Source organism: Sus scrofa, chromosome 4, assembly GCF_054392235.1.
Source record: "Sus scrofa isolate SSC_HxYL_T2T_F1_AM1 chromosome 4, Sscrofa_HxYL_maternal_Yorkshire_Landrace_v2.0, whole genome shotgun sequence".
NCBI classification, from domain to species: Eukaryota; Metazoa; Chordata; class Mammalia; order Artiodactyla; family Suidae; genus Sus; species Sus scrofa.
The window spans coordinates 99362530-99377297 of record NC_139386.1 but is presented as its reverse complement, the minus strand read 5'-3'; the positions used below and the strand labels follow the sequence as shown (position 1 = coordinate 99377297).

At 55.4% G+C, this 14768-nt stretch overlaps 2 protein-coding genes across 8 annotated transcripts in view; one reads left to right on the top strand and one right to left on the bottom strand.

Moving 5' to 3' along the window:
• Positions 1 to 5: 5 nt before the first annotated feature.
• DCST2 (DC-STAMP domain containing 2) lies at positions 6 to 11904 on the bottom strand. 3 transcript variants are annotated; one of them, XM_021089742.2, is made up of 15 exons: positions 11612 to 11898; positions 11240 to 11410; positions 10866 to 10967; positions 10410 to 10607; positions 10022 to 10087; positions 8599 to 8812; positions 8283 to 8440; positions 7381 to 7545; positions 6396 to 6563; positions 6165 to 6265; positions 4622 to 4752; positions 4155 to 4282; positions 3717 to 3810; positions 3471 to 3611; positions 6 to 237 (listed from the first exon to the last, which is right to left on the bottom strand). In XM_021089742.2, the coding sequence occupies exons 1-15, from the start codon at positions 11877 to 11879 to the stop codon at positions 192 to 194; spliced, it is 2151 nt and encodes a 716-aa protein (XP_020945401.2). In that variant the 5' UTR covers positions 11880 to 11898; the 3' UTR covers positions 6 to 191. The 3 variants fall into 3 exon arrangements, with proteins under 3 accessions (XP_020945401.2, XP_084878955.1, XP_084878956.1); XM_085022829.1 differs by lacking the exon at positions 6396 to 6563 and having other exon boundaries at positions 11612 to 11904; XM_085022830.1 differs by lacking the exon at positions 11240 to 11410 and having other exon boundaries at positions 11612 to 11904.
• The window catches only part of DCST1 (DC-STAMP domain containing 1), a 23370-nt gene continuing 17215 nt past the window's right edge, over positions 8614 to 14768 (top strand). The window contains exons 1-5 of one of the 5 annotated variants that reach the window (XM_085022825.1): positions 8614 to 8750; positions 10381 to 10530; positions 12062 to 12257; positions 12573 to 12698; positions 12767 to 12841. In XM_085022825.1, the coding sequence (XP_084878951.1) occupies positions 12197 to 12257; positions 12573 to 12698; positions 12767 to 12841 (262 nt within the window). In that variant the 5' untranslated portion in view covers positions 8614 to 8750; positions 10381 to 10530; positions 12062 to 12196. Of the gene's footprint in view, positions 8751 to 10380; positions 10531 to 11962; positions 12258 to 12572; positions 12699 to 12766; positions 12842 to 14768 lie in introns of those variants that run through there. The other 4 variants (XM_085022826.1, XM_021089738.2, XM_085022824.1 and 1 more) reach the window with 4 other exon arrangements.

The following is a 14768-nucleotide window of genomic DNA, read 5'->3' as shown; positions in this document are numbered from 1 at the left end:
CACTCGTGTCCAACCTTGGTTCCTTTATTTGGGGCGGAGGTGGGAGGGACCAGGAGGAGACGGAGCTGAGAGACAGGGACTGGGGCTTGGAAGTGGAAGAGGGGCTGCTTCTGGGTAGAGGATCTGGGAGGTGGTCAGTGGGAGGGAGGGGGCATGGGAATGCTGACAGACTGGGCCTCAGGTGGGGGCTGCTACCTGTGCCTCCTCTTCAGAGGCCCTTTCTCCTCATCCAGGTCACTAGTGAGGAGAGGAGGGGATGGCCCCGTCACCAACATTGTTTTTCGCAGGTGCATTCCTGCCTCCTGCCCCTGCCCCATCTGTTCAGATTTGGCTCCTGTTATTTACCAGCCACTGCTGCTCTCCCAGGCCCCCAAGGCACACCAGCTCATGGCTGTAGCTAGCTTCTCTGATTTTAGACTGAGAGATGAGTGGGCAATGATTTGCCCAAGGTCACATGGCTCTGAGGGCAGAACCAGTAGTGACCTCAGGGATAATACCCGCTCAAGGCTCAAGCTCTCCCTTGTGGCGACCCAGCTTTTAACTTCACTGAGCCCTCTGGAACCTCTAAAAATAAAACTCTGCTGCCCCTTCAACCTCTCAACTCATTCCTATTCCCAGGACCCAGTGCCCACTGGATAGTCTTCTCTGCAGGCCTTCCAAGCAGAGGCTGCTCGTCTTTCTGAGACGTCCCTGCTGGCCTCTGTTCTAACACCCTATAGAGACACAGACCTGGGACTGCCCCCGGGGGCCTGAGCCTCTCCTCTTCCCTGAGGTCAGTCATCTCAGACACTCAGAGCCCCCCAGTTCTCTCCGCATTTTATCCTTCCCCTGAGCTGCCCAGAAAAAACCTTCCACCCCTGAATCCTGTTCACATCTACCACATTTGCTCGAGAAACCTACGTAACCAAGGACACTGCAATCGGTCATCACACGTTAATGGTTTTCAACATCATCCAGGCCTGTAACACTACCTGGAAATCTCACTCTCCCCAGTTGGCTCCTTTGCACACTCCCCAAGGCAGATATTTCAACCTCCACCACCCACACCTTGAAACCTTTGTTCCACTCCCAGCCCCCTTCTCTGCTGTCTCAACAGGCAGCCTGCCTCCTACCTTCCGACTTACCCCCAAGAAAAGCAAGGCCACCAGACTGGAGCGGGTTCTGCTCTGCTTGGAGGAACATACCCTCTCCCCTCCTGCCTCAGGCGAGCCCGCTCCTGTTTGAGGCCACCCTGTCCACCTGGCCTTAGATCCCATCTCCCCGGCATCCTTCTCACTTCAGCGCTTTTTTCCGCCTCTGAAATGCTCACATCTCCCTCTGGTTGGATACAGAAAAATCCTTTATTGTTGGGCTCCCTTCAAGCTACTCTCTTGCTCTATGAAGCTGACTCCCTCCTCTTCACCATCAAGCTTACTTATTTCACTATAGCAGTTATGTTTAAAAAAAAAAAAAAAAAAAAAAAAAAAAAAAAAAAAAGGAGTTCCCGTTGTGGCTCAGCAGAAATGAATTTGACTGGGAACCATGAGGTTGTGGGTTCAATCCCTGGCCTTGCTCAGTGGGTTAAGGATCCAGCATTGCCGTGAGCTGTGGTGTAGGTCCCAGACGTGGCTCGGATCTGGCGTTGCTGTGGCTGTGATGTAGGCTGGCAGCTGTAGCTCCGATTGGACCCCTAGCCTGGGCACCTCCATGTGCCGCGATGTGGCCCTAAAAAGAGAAAAGACAAAAAAAAAAAAAAAAAGAATTATCGAACTTCTCGCAATAGTGACATGGAGTCACACACCCTGTTTCTGCTTCTGAGTCTTCTCCGCCAGTCACTCCCCTCAACCCATAAGGAGTGGTTTTGGCCTCCCTCACGCCATAAGAACTGTCCCCACAGGCCACACCAAGGATCTCGCAACCGCCAAATTCAATGGCCAGGTCTCAGGCTTTATCCTGCTTGATTATCTCACTGCATTTGATAGGCTTGGCTCTCTGTTCACAAGCCTTTCCCCTCCTTGGTTTGTGACGGAGCCCCTCAGGGTTCTGTCCCTGTCCTCTCCTGTCAAGCTGTGTCCTCCACCGGGATGACCCTCACTCTTGCAGTTTCAGTCAACACCCCCCCCCCAAATACACCTCTGGCCTAGAGCCCTGCCCTTTTCTAACTGTCCTCTGGGCATCTCCCGCTGGATTCCCTACAGATACCTCAGAGGTCTCGCACCGGGCCATTCCTCTCTCTGCAGAACCTGTTCCTCCTCTTGCCCCACACCGCCCAGGCCCAAGCATACACTCCCTGTCATTCTCAGCACCTCCATCCTGAGGCCACCACCCACTTTTCCTGAACTCAGACAGCCTCCGTTCTGGTCTCTGCGCCCACCCAGCCTTCACGCTGCCTTCTTAGCTTATTGTCCTCAGGGACACATAGGAACATAGCACTTTCTTTTCTTTTCTTTTTTTTTCTTTTGAGGGCTGCACCTGCAGTTTATGGAGGTTCCCAGGCTAAGGGTCTAATTGAAGCTACAGCTGCCAGCCTAACGCCAGAGCCACAGCAACGCCAGAGCCACAGCAACGCCAGATCTGAGCCGCATCTGCGATCTACACCACAGCTCACTGCAACGCCAGATCCTTAACCCCCTGAGCAAGGCCAGGGATGGAACCCACAAAAGGAACGCCCAAACATATCACTTTCTGATTGAGGCTCTTCAGACAGTGGAGTAAGGCCCTCTCCCACCGCTCCCTGTCTTGTCGGCCAGCCTCATTTCCCAGCGTGCTTTGCGACCTCCACCCAGACACACATACCCACCCCGCAGGTGTCACCTTCTCCAAACTCACACAGATCTCCCCTTGGAATGCCCTTCTCCACTCCTCAGCCTAACAAACCCCCGGGTTGCCCCCAAACCCACTTCTTCAAAGAAGCCTTCATTAACACACCCCCATCCCTTGGGAGTTCCCATCGTGGCGCAGGGGTTAACAAATCCGACTAGGATCCATGAGGATGCAGGTTCGATCCCTGGCCTTGCTCAGTGGGTTAAGGATCCAGCGTTGTGGTGAGCTGTGGTGTAGGTCGCAGACGCAGCTTGGATCCCGCGTTGCTGTGGCTGTGACGTAGGCCGGTGGCTACGGCTCCAATTGGACCCCTAGCCTGGGAACCTCCATATGATGTGGGAGCAGCCCTAGAAAAGGCAAAAAGACCACACCCTCATCCCAAACTGGGTGTTCCTTCTGTGTTGACTGGGGCCTGCACCACTCCTGGATCAAGGCACTCTCCACCTTTGTCCCTTATCTATTTGATGTCACTCTCCCCCACCATTTGGTGGGCTCCTCCAGGGCTGGGATGCTGACACAGCAGGCATTGGCCAAACCTCCATTCCCTCGCCTCGCTTGATCTCTGTCTCCAGCTCTAGCAGGGGGCCAGGCTCCCAAGAAGCCTTCGGCAAATGTGATGGAACATGCTTAGGCCTCTCAGGCCCCAAGTCCCTCAGCGTTCTGCTCACCTGGACTCGGAGCTGGACTCTGACAGGGGGCTCCTGCCCAGCACTTCTTGGAGCTGTTGCCGCAGCAACCCCTCCTGCTCAGGACCCTTTCTGCGAGCTGCAGCCAGCCACAGGCGGGGGCCCTCCTCGTCACTGGAGTCCCTGGAGAAGCCCCCCATCTCAGTAGCCCACAGAGGTCCTGGGGGAGGGGTGGTTGCTCCCCCTGCCCCCACAGACTCTAGCCACCCTGTGTTGCTGGAGACTCACAGCTCCAGGTCCAGTTCCCCCTGGTAGGAGAGGGGAGAGGCGCACACGGAGCAGGTGTTGTCCAGGAGGCGGAAGCAGGTGAGACAGAAGACACCTGGAGGGGGCCAGGAGGGAAGGAGGGGAGCTCATGCCTCCCCACCCACCATGCTCCTGGCTCCCAAACCCTTCCTCCCCAGCCCCCCCCCCCCCCGCCCTCGCCGCTGCAGGGAATTGCTACGATGCCACTTGCATATTAAGTCTGGTCATTTGAGACAATTAAAGGATACCGAGAAAATGAGCTACCTGACACTTCTATGTAAATGAGAACATGCATAGTAATGAGGGGAGGGGTACAAAGGTGAGCTACCAGAGAAGTCCATAAAAGAAGGACCACAGCTGACTGTCATATGAAAATGCTGTGAGTCACAGCAGGGAGAGGCTGCTCTCCAGGAGTCTCACCTCGGCAGCCAGGGGTGCTGCAGGACACTGAGTTCTCTGCGTCCCCCTCGTCTGGGGGCTGCCCGCAGCCCAGGCAGTAGGTCTCGGGCTGCCTAAAGTGGCTGATAAACGGAGCCAGGCAGGAGCACCTGAGGAGAAGCATCCCAGACACTAAACAGGCCAGCCCAGCCAGCCTAAGGAGCCCTCATCCTCTCCGGCACCACCCTCCAGACCAAGGGCAGACTTCCTGCAGTCTGACCTCCATCCCACCGACTGCAGCAACAACTTCTCTGCTTCTTGTCCTCCTCCTCCTTGTATCCCCGCCCCTTAGCATTCTTATCCCTTCATTCATGCACGAGTGCCATGGAATGAGCACCCCCTTCAACCAAACCTCAGAACACTTAGGAAAGACGGGGTCCATTCTGACCTCTGGCTCTTTTTCTGCCCCATCTGGCCCCACTTCCAATAAGGAAGGACAGTGGGCTCACCGCTTAGCCAGCACCTGGAGGACACTCATGTGGCCCTGGTCAGCAGCCCGTCTCCTCACTGAACGATGCAGGGCCCCCAACAGCTTGGTTCGGCGGCTCAGAAGTACGTTGTAGAGGTAAGAGATCCTCTCCTGGTGGAGGGGAGGGCAGGGATGGGGTCCCCTTGATCCTGTTTCATCTGCCTGGAGCGCCCTCTGTACCCACCTCCTTGTGCCCACTGTGTGTGGCCCCTACTCTCAACCTTTGCCTTCTGCCCAACTCCTGTGAATCCCTCTAGGCTTGGCTCAAATGTCCCTTCCTGGGGGAGGACTTCAAGACTTCCCTAGGTAAACTACCCATTCTCTCCTCTGGGTGTCCAGAGCAGATTATTCATTCCTTCATAAAAACACTTTTTTCAGAGTTCCCGTCGTGGCGCAGTGGTTAACAAATCTGACTGGGACCCATGAGGTTGCGGGTTTGATCCCTGGCCTTGCTCAGCAGGTTAAGGATCCAGCGTTGGCGTGAGCTGTGCTGTAGGTCGCAGACACGGCTTGGATCCTGCGTTGCTATGGCTCTGGCATAGACCAATGGCTACAGCTCCGATTAGACCCCTAGCCTGGGAAATTCCATATGCCGCGGGATCGGCCCTAGAAAAGGCAAAAAGACAAAAACAAAACAAAACAAAAAAAACCCCCACTTCTTTCATTGTGATATTTTGTTAAAAGCCTGTCTGGCCTGCCTCGAGGCTGTGTCTAGTTGTCTCAGCCTCCTTGAGGCCTGCGTGGAGGAGATGCTCAGTAAGCAAGTTGTAAATGAGTAAATAAATTCACTTGTCAACATGCCCACATGGCTCCCGCCCCACCCCACAACCGGGCCCTTCACAAGACTTTCAAGGCCAGCCTGTCTCAGAAAGCCCCGCCCAGGAGTTCCCATGGTGACTCAGCGGTAAAGAACCTAACTCATATCCGTGAGGATAAGGGTTTGATCCTTGGTCCTGCTCAGTGGGTTAAGGATCTGGCATTGCCGTGAGCTGTGGCATAGGTCACAGATGTGGCTCAGATCCCAGTTGCTGTGGCTGTGGCATTGGCCAACAGCTGTAGCTCCGATATGACCCCTAGCCTGGGAACTTCCATATGCCATGGGTGCAGCCCTATAAAGCAAAAAAAAAAAAAAAAAGAAAGAAAGAAAGAGAGAGAGAGAAAGTTTCCAAAACAAAGGCTTTCAGGAGGGAACTCTAGGAGCTCCCTTATGGCTCAGTAGGTTAAGGATCCAGCGCTGTCACTGCTGTGGCCCGGGATCAGTCTCTCCTGACCTAGGAACTTCCACATGCCGTGGGCACCTCCAAAAAAAAAAAAAAAAAGCCCTGCCCCAAGAGGTAGCATTTCTCCCAGCCCCATCTGCAGTCCAGGCCATTTGCTTTGGGGTTCAACCAGAGGAGAGAGAGCTGGGGGACTGAAGGACTCTAAGCTCCCCCTAACCAAGTCAGCCAGCCACAAGCTAGCACCCTGGGAGCAGGGGTGGGGGGGCGGGGGGGGAAGGCAGGAATAGGCTGTGGACCCCTCACCTGCTCCCGGGATGGGTAGTAGGAGGCACAGATGACCCGCCGCAGCCTGCTGACATAGTTGCCAAATAAAGTGACGAAGAAGCATACACCATACATGACGCCTGAGGACACAGCAGACAGTGAGCCACCGCCAGTGGGCACAAGGTGCCAGCCGCTCACACCCTCAGGGGTCTGTGCCCCTCATGCCCCGGATGGGGTCTATTCCCCCGGCGCCCTCAGGGGTGTGGATACCGATGGCTATGTAACTAGTGGGGTCAGGCTCCGAGGGACGCAGGAGGCAGCGGCGGGACAAGATGGTGACGTTGCCTTCCTGCAGGACATCGAAGGCTGACACCAGGTCACGGTAAATCTTCCCAGTCGAGCCATTGCCTTCCACGGTGATGGATATTACCACGGGGCCTGGCACCAAGACACTATGTGAGGGGATGCCCTTGGCAGCTGCCCACTTCACCAGGCAGGAAAGGCCACGCCTTCTGGAGGGTGGAGGTGGAGGGCACAGAGATGGCCACCAGACCCTCAGCCAGGGGCCTTGGATGCTCCAGGAACCCTCATGGTACCTTGGCACCAAACCTCAGTCCCTGGCGCCTGGGACTGGCTCCAGGGTCCAGAGCTGGGTGGCAATGGTGCCTGGTCTGCCTGCCCAGACCACCAGATCTGAAATGGCCTTAATGGTCAGTGAGTTCATCCCCTGATTCCATATCCTCCAGAAGCGTTGATTTTAAAGCATGTGTGTAGCTGGTACTGAGCAAAGTGCTTTATTGATTGTTTGAGGTATTTTTTTTAAACCTTTTCTGTAGGGCTCCCCAGTACACAGGATGAGATTTATTCTATTCTGTGGTTTGTGGCTCACTCTCAAAGGTCCACCAGACACTCAACACACGTGGTCTCATTTACCCCTTAGAGTCACCCAGAGAGGTTGTTACCATTATTGTCTGTTGTTCAGACAAGGAAACCAAAAGTCTGGGAGATTAAGCAACTTGCATAAATCACCATAGGGTAATGGGCCGAACTGAGATTCAAACCCAGGCCAATCTGACTTTAGAGCTTGTGTTTTGATCTACTCTGTTATGGTATAATCTTGACCTGGGCACAGGGGTTACCAAGCAGAAGATAGAGTTGGAAGAGGGGCAGCGTCAGGGGCTGGTAAGTGACAGTGACATGGGGACATTCAGGCAAGCCCCCAGGATTGAGGAAGATACGAGGTTCAGGCACTCACTGCGGGCCACGATCTCCCCCTGCAGCTGGTACCGTGCCAGGTCAAGCACCCAGAAGACGGCATAGTCCAGGAAGACCAGGAGCAGCACCAGAAGGAGGTGCCGGATAAGGTGGAAAATCGCCAGGATGTAAAAAATCTTCTCCCACCGGGACAAGAAGATGGAGCCTGGGGGTGGGGGTGGGGGGGCTGGTCAGGAGGATGTGCCCTAATTCTCCCACTCACCAGACCCCAGCTCCTAGAGAGATCTACCTCCTGGAGGCTTCTCCTGCCCCTGAACAAGCGGGGGCCTGTCTGCTTCTCTGGAAGATGCAGAAGCAATGAGGACCGCTGGGCAAGCATAGGAAGCCCTATTCGCCGGCAGGGCTCCATGGCTAGAGTGGCAGGCCTCGTATTTCCACCTGGGCCTGGGGGCCTATTTCCCGTCTCCAGGAACCCTCCCTCCTGAGGCATCCCTGATACCCTCACCCGGCCCCCACCTTACAAACAGCACCACCCCACCTCCACGGCCCCCCAGGCTGCATCTCCTCCCTGTCAGCACATGCGCACTTCCGGCTCTCCATCCCGAAAGCCTCCCCAACTTCATTTCCCTTGCTCCGTATCCACTCACCACCCACCCTTCCCTCTGTCCTGACATCCTGGGTGCTGCCAGAAGCATCGATGTGCTTTCCCTCTCCGCCTGCAGGCTCTCAGGAACCGGATTTCCCCTCTCAGGAAGTACGGCTCCCCGAGGACAGGGCCGTGTCTTCCTCTAGCCTGAGATGTCCTTCAGCTCTGGCTTGTCTCCCCTACCTCTGAGTCTGCCCCGGAGCCCAAGCTGTGCATGGGGCTTCTGGGCAGGGCGGTGGGGCTGGGGGCAGCTGGCCTCTTCAGGGTCCCTGTGTCCCGGTCCTCGGGGCCCTCACCTGGCTGGATGTAGAGTCTGGCCTCGCGGGCACTGAGTGGCAGCACCGTGGGCAGTCCCACCGTGGAGCGGACGGCCTCCATGCGCAGGAATTGACCGGTGATGTAGATGTTGTCGAAGTCGTCCCAGTTCAGGTAACAGTACCGGTAAAACAGGGCTCTGGGGGAGCACACGGGAGGCTTCTCAGCACCCCTGACCCACCTACCTACTGCCCCAGGGCACCCCTCTCTGCCGCCCCCGCCTCCACATTCCGGCCTCCCAGAATGCCTTGCGAGCAGCCCCAGCCCCCAGCCCCCACCGGCTCGCCAGCCCCTCACTGGACATAGAGAAGCAGGAACAGCAGGGGCGTGGTGTAGCCCATCAGAGCCAAGGCCTCCTGGATGCGGTAGAGCTTCGTGCTGACAGCTTCGTGGAGGTCCAGAGCCACCTGAGACAGGCTCCGAGAGGCATTGAGATCCACGGAGAAGTGGTGGGTGGCTGTCACGTTGAACTCAAACTCTTGACGCACCCGGTTAATCAGCTTCCTTATGGCTGGGACCGGCGGGGCCAGGGGAGATGCCAGGAAGGAGAGTTGGCGGGGGCACCCGGGGAGGAGCCTGGCCACTCTGGGGGTTGCAAGGCTCACAGGCCAGAGGGGATCCCTCAGCGCCACTGGGGCTGGGACCCACAATGGACTGAGGAGGGGAGAAAGCCTCCACCGGCTATGCCATTGCCGCTGTGTGCTTAGCACCAGCCCTGCGCCTCCTCAACGGACGTGCCAGTGACCTGCCACGGGGCTCCCCACTCACACACAGGTCAGGCTTTGATGAGGCACTCTTTGCTGAGCCCCTATTTTTGGAAGTTCCCAGGCTAGGGGGTCGAATAGAGCTGCAGCTGTAGGCCTACACCACAGCCACAGCAACCGGAGATCCGGGCTATGCGTGTACCTATACCACAGCTCACGGCAACACCAGATCCTCAACCCACTGAGCGAGGCCAGGGATCGAACCTGCATCCTCATGGATACTAGTCAGATTATTTATTTTTATTTTTTGTCTCTAGTTTCCTTTCTTTCTTTTCTTTTTTTGTCCTTATTTTTAGGGCCGCACCCGTGGTATATGGCGGTTCCCACAGCAATGAGAGATCCTAGCCACGTTTGCAACCTACACCACAGCCCATGGTATTGCTGGATCCTTAACCCAGTGATCAAGGCCAGGGATTGAACTTCATGGATGCTGGTCACATTCATTTCTGCTGAGCCACGACAGCAACTCCTCTAGTTTTCTTTTGCTGTGAATTTTTTTTTTTTTTTCTTTTTAGGGCTACACGCATGGCATATGGAGGTTCCCAAGATAAGGGTCAAATCAGAGCTGCAACTGCCAGCCTATACCACAGCCACAGCCACTCGGGATCCGAGCCATGTCTGTGACCTACACCACAGCTCACGGCAACTCTGGATCCTTAACCCACTGAGCGAGGCCAGGGATTGAACCTGCATCCCCACGGATCCTAGCCGGGTTCGTTAACCGCTGAGCCACAAAGGGAACTCACTAGTCAGATCCTTAACCCACTGAGCCACAAGGGAAACTTCCTGGGCCCCCATTTCCTAATCAGTACAGCATGGATGTTGGCCTGGGGGAACCTCTTGAGGTCCTTGCCTGCTCTTGCATTTTCAGCTGGCTTGGCTGGCACATCCCAGGATGAGGGAGGGAGACCACCCAGGAGCGCTGCACACAGCAGGGCAGGGAGGGGATCACTCACGGGTGCTGATGGTCTTTCGAAGGAAGGTCTGGATGTACCCGGGGAAGATGCAGAACACCTGGGCCACTGAGAGCCAAGACAGTGTCAGGAGGGCAGAAAGACGCATCCTGCCTCTCCCACCTCCAGGGAACTTGCTCTCATGGGGCCCCCTGACTTTTCATGTTTCCTATTAGCCTCCGCATTGGCTCAAAACCTTTTGGCTTCTCCTTATTATCCCACCCTCTCATTGGCTTGTCTGTATTGGCCCCACCCCCCATCCCTCGTGGGGCCCAGCATCCTTACTGGTCCCCTATTTATTGCCCCTCACCAGTCCCTTGGAGCCACCCTCCCAACTGACCCCTATGTTTGCTGGCCCCCAGTCCTGCTGGCAAGCTCCAGGAGCTCTCACCGCTGGCAAGACCACAGAGCATCAGCTTGAAGGGCATGAGAACATAACACAGGTGGTAGGCTTGTGGTATGACCTTCATGCAGCTGTCCTTGGCATCATCGAAGACCCGAGCACACTTCAGGTAAGGATTGCCCAGCTCTGAGTTGCACACGTCCCCGATGTGCAGGAGCCAATACCACACATTCCGCAGGGCCCTGGCTGGGGACAGCTGTGGGGCTGGTACCCAGGAATCCTGCAGCATCTGTTCAGGGGGTTGGGGACACCGGGACAGCACCCAGAACTGGAAAGGGCGGTGGTTAGGGGCTTGGCAGTTCTATAGCCAGTGGGGATCAATCAGCACCCAGGAGAGGCCCAAAAAGTCATTGCCTGGCTGGGGGTGAGGGTGAGGAGACTGGGAGAATTTTGACACCCACCCCCCCACCCCCCCGCAACAAATAGACATGCTCATGTGCTGACCTATATGCTTCACACCATCCATGATTGACCGAAAGAATTTGCGAATCCGATCAGCCACCTCCTTGGCCTTCTGGGCAATGGCTTTGATCTTGTTCAGGGCACCTGAGAGACAAGGCGTGGGCACTGTGGGGTCTCCTCCTCTAGGGGCTGGTTCTTACCAGTGGAGAGGGCTGCTGTTCGGGAAGTGGGAAGGCTGGATGCTTGGGTCTGGCAGACAGTTCATCTGGCTGTGAAACAGGCCAGAGAGCAAGGGTCAGAGGGTCTAACTGGTGCTCTGAGGTTAGGGCCCAGAACCAGTGGAGAATAATGAGCCTGGAGGACTATAGGACAAGGATGAGGGGAACGTGGGGACCTGTGGAGATGGGCGGCCTTACTGACGAGGGGCTGCTTGGCCCTCTCCAGAATTTCAGTGGTCTGGTTCAGAGCCAGTTCTGCCCCACAGGCCACAGCCTCGCTGGCCCGGGTGAAGTTGCGCAGGGTGTTGGCACAAGGCCCTTGTAACACCAACCCAAAGGCAGCCACCAAAAGCAGTGTCCGGCCCTGCTCTGGGGAGAGAAAGCCATTGGAACCAGGCCCCCAGCCTTGCACGTGGCAGCATAGGCAATACACGTGTCTTACAGAAGCCTTCGGGGTCTTTCCCTCAACCACGCTGTCCATGATTGACCGAAAGATCCTCTCCCCCCAAGATCCCTCCTGCCCCAGCCCCTGCCCCAGGGCCCATGCCCTCCACCGGGTGCCATGCTCACTGGAGAAGGCCTGGGGCAGCAGCAGAAGGACGGTGACTCGGACCTGGCGGGAGAATCCCATGCCCAGACCAAGGAAGGCAGCCAAAGTGAGCGTGCCCACCAGGCAGCCCCAGGGGCTGTGCCCTTCCACCAGCAGCTCTAAGAGCCCATAGGCCGTGGCCAAGGACAAGCCCAGGGTAAAACCCCCCATACTGCGGACCACAGCCCGCGCCATGCTCGGCTCCTCTGCTCCCAATGGGTGAGCAGCATCCTTCATGATTTGGGGCATGACTGCGGAGACCAAACACTTGCCTGTCTCCAGGAGATGCCCGCCAGGTTCTATGGCTCTTAAAGGCCCTAGAATTTCTCGCCATATTCTAAAGTTCCAGGGGGCTTTTACTGTGTCGATCTCAGAATTCCCTATCCAGTTGCAAAAGGATAGGTAAGTCCCTAATCTCCTCCACGTTTCAGAGCAGAGGGATTAAAAGACACAGGCCTCAGACAGGCTGTGGGTGAGGCAGAGGAGACAGAAGCAGAACCTCTCATCCAAGGACATCCTGGAGGAGAAGACTTCTGGGATGAGAGAGAGCTCCCCAGGGCAGACTTATGGGTGTCAGACCAGATAAGCACAGAGCCAAAGGGCAAAGAAGGAAACTACCCCACACCAGTGAGTCAGTCACCGGAGACCCCGCCCCTTCCTGGCCCCCACCGCTCTCACCCTGTCTCTCCTCCAGGACCCCAGTCCCTCTCCCCACTCTTCAGTCCCCTAGCCTCAACCCCTCTCACCCAGGGCCCTCCTCCAGCCCAGCCTTTTCTTCTTCTCTTCCTCCTGTCTGCTCCACTTCCTCAGGGCAGGAGCCCCCTAGTTCCTGCCACCCTCATGCAGGCTCCCCTAGCCTCTACCCCTGCAAGCCCCTGATCCTGAACCATATCCCAGCCAGAAGATGTGGCCCTGCTAGGCTAAACTGTGTGACCCCCTCAGCGGTGCAGAGCTTCCTGAGCTGGGGACTGCCCGTCTCCTGTAGCCGATTCCTGTGGCGCCATCAGGGCGAGTTTCCCATCAGTGCGTTCCTGCTGGGGGCAGGCACCGGGGGGCTCCTGGCCATAGGTGAGTAGAGAGCAGGGGTCAGGGGTGGGGCCCATCTTTTTACCTTTGGCTTGACTCTGTCTCCTTAGGTCTCTTTCAGCTCCTGGTGAACCCCATGAACATCTATGAGGATCAGAAGATGGTGACGTTGTACAGCCTGGTGGGTGAGTGTCGTTAGGCTAAGGACAGTGACACTCAAGAGGCCTGTGGAACATGGTCCAGCCCTGGGTGCCCAGGAAGGAGGCTGAGCTTGTTTCTTCTGTTCCCAAGTGTCCCCTGTAGCCTCAGCCCCATCTTGGGCATTAAGGGGAAGATCCAGAGAGAAAAGGCCCCCCGTGTACAGAAGAAGACACAGTCTGTGCCTTCTAGAGTCTCCCCAATCTCAGGGACTCCCTGTTACCCCCGTGAGATAGTCTAGACCCCATGACCCTTCATAATCCCCAACTCTCCTGACCTCTCTGGCCTTATTTCCTGCTGCTCTTGATAAAATTCATTCATTCAGTATTAACTGAGCACCTGCTAAGGATTCAGCAGGGAAAAAGGTTGACAAATACCAGCTCTTTTTTCTTTTTTTTTTTTAATTTTTTTAATTTTTGCTTTTTAGGGCCGCACCTGCGGTATATGTAGGTTCCCAGGCTAGGGGTGGAATCAGAGCTACAGCTGCCAGCCTACACCACAGCTACAGTATCGCAGGATCCGAGCCAAGTCTGTGACCCGCACCACAGCTCATGGCAACGCCAGATCCTTAACCCACTGAGCGAGACCAGGGATCAAAGCCACAACCTCATGGTTCCTAGGCGGATTCATTTCTGTTACGCCATGACGGGAACTCTGTTCATTTTTTTTTTTTTTTTAATAATGATTTTTATTTTTTTCCATTATACCTGGTTTACAGTGTTCTGTTAATTTTCTTTTTTTTTTTTTTTTCTGTCTTTTTTTTAAGCCCGCACCCGCAACACACAGAGATTCCCATGCCAGGGATCCAATCAGAGCTGTAGCTGCCGGCCTACACCACAGCTATAGCAACACACAATCCAAGCTGCGTCTGTGACCCACACCACAGCTCACGGCAACGCCATGTCCTTAACCCACTGAGCAAGGCCAGGGATCGAACCTGCATCCTCATGGATGTGAGTCAGCTTCGTTTCCGCTGAGCCACGACGGGAACTCCCTCTGTTAATTTTCTACTGTACAGCATGGTGACCCAGTTACACATATATGTATACATTCTTTTTTCTCATATTATCATGCTCCATCATAAGTGACTAGACATGGTTCCCAGTGCTACACAGCAGGATCTTACACAGCAGGATCTCATTACTTCTTTTCTTTTTTTAATGTTATGGTCACACCTATGGCATATGGAGGTTCCTGGGCTAGGGATCAAATCAAAGCCACAGCTTCAACCCACAACGAAGCTGTGGCAACACCAGATCCCTTTATCCACTGTGCTTGGCAAGGGATCAAACCTGTACCTCCAAAGCGACCCAGAGCCGCTGCAGTTGGATTCTTTTTCTTTTTTTTGTCTTTTTGCCTTTTCTAGGGCTGCACCTGTGGCATGTAGAGGTTCCCAGGCTAGGGGTCCAACTGAAGCTGCAGTTGCCGGCCTACGCCACAGCCACAGCAACACCATCTGCAACCTATACCGCAGCTGGCAACAACACCAGATTCCTCTTTTTTTTTTTTTTTTTTTTTGCCTTTTTGCCTTTTTGCCTTTTTGCCTCTTCTAGGGCCGCTCCTGCGGCATATGGAGGTTCCCAGGATAGGGGTTGAATTGGAGCTGCAGCCGCCAGCCTAAACCAGAGCCACAGCAACGCGGGATCCAAGCCGCGTCTGCAGCCTACACCACAGCTCACGGCAATGCTGGATCTTTAACTCACTGAGCAAGGGCAGGGATTGAACCTGCAACCTTATGGTTCCTAGTCAGTCGTTAACCACTGGGCCACAATGGGAACTCCATCGCCAGATTCTTTAACCCACTGAACGAGGTCAGAGATCAAACCCACATCCTTATGGTTACTAGTTGGATTCCTAACCCGCTGAGCCACAACCGGAACTCCCATTTTCTTTCAAATTTTAGACTCCTTGAGA

Excerpts from the sequence above, each read along its gene's own strand:
- DCST2 (XM_021089742.2), bottom strand. The coding sequence starts at position 11,879 with ATGCCCCAAATCATGAAGGATGCTGCTCACCCATTGGGAGCAGAGGAG. Across the intron at positions 4,753-6,164 it reads ACTACCCATCCCGGGAGCAG|GAGAGGATCTCTTACCTCTA; the intron begins GTGAGGGGTCCA and ends CCCCTCCACCAG. Across the intron at positions 3,811-4,154 it reads CAGCACCCCTGGCTGCCGAG|GTGTCTTCTGTCTCACCTGC; the intron begins GTGAGACTCCTG and ends GGCCCCCTCCAG.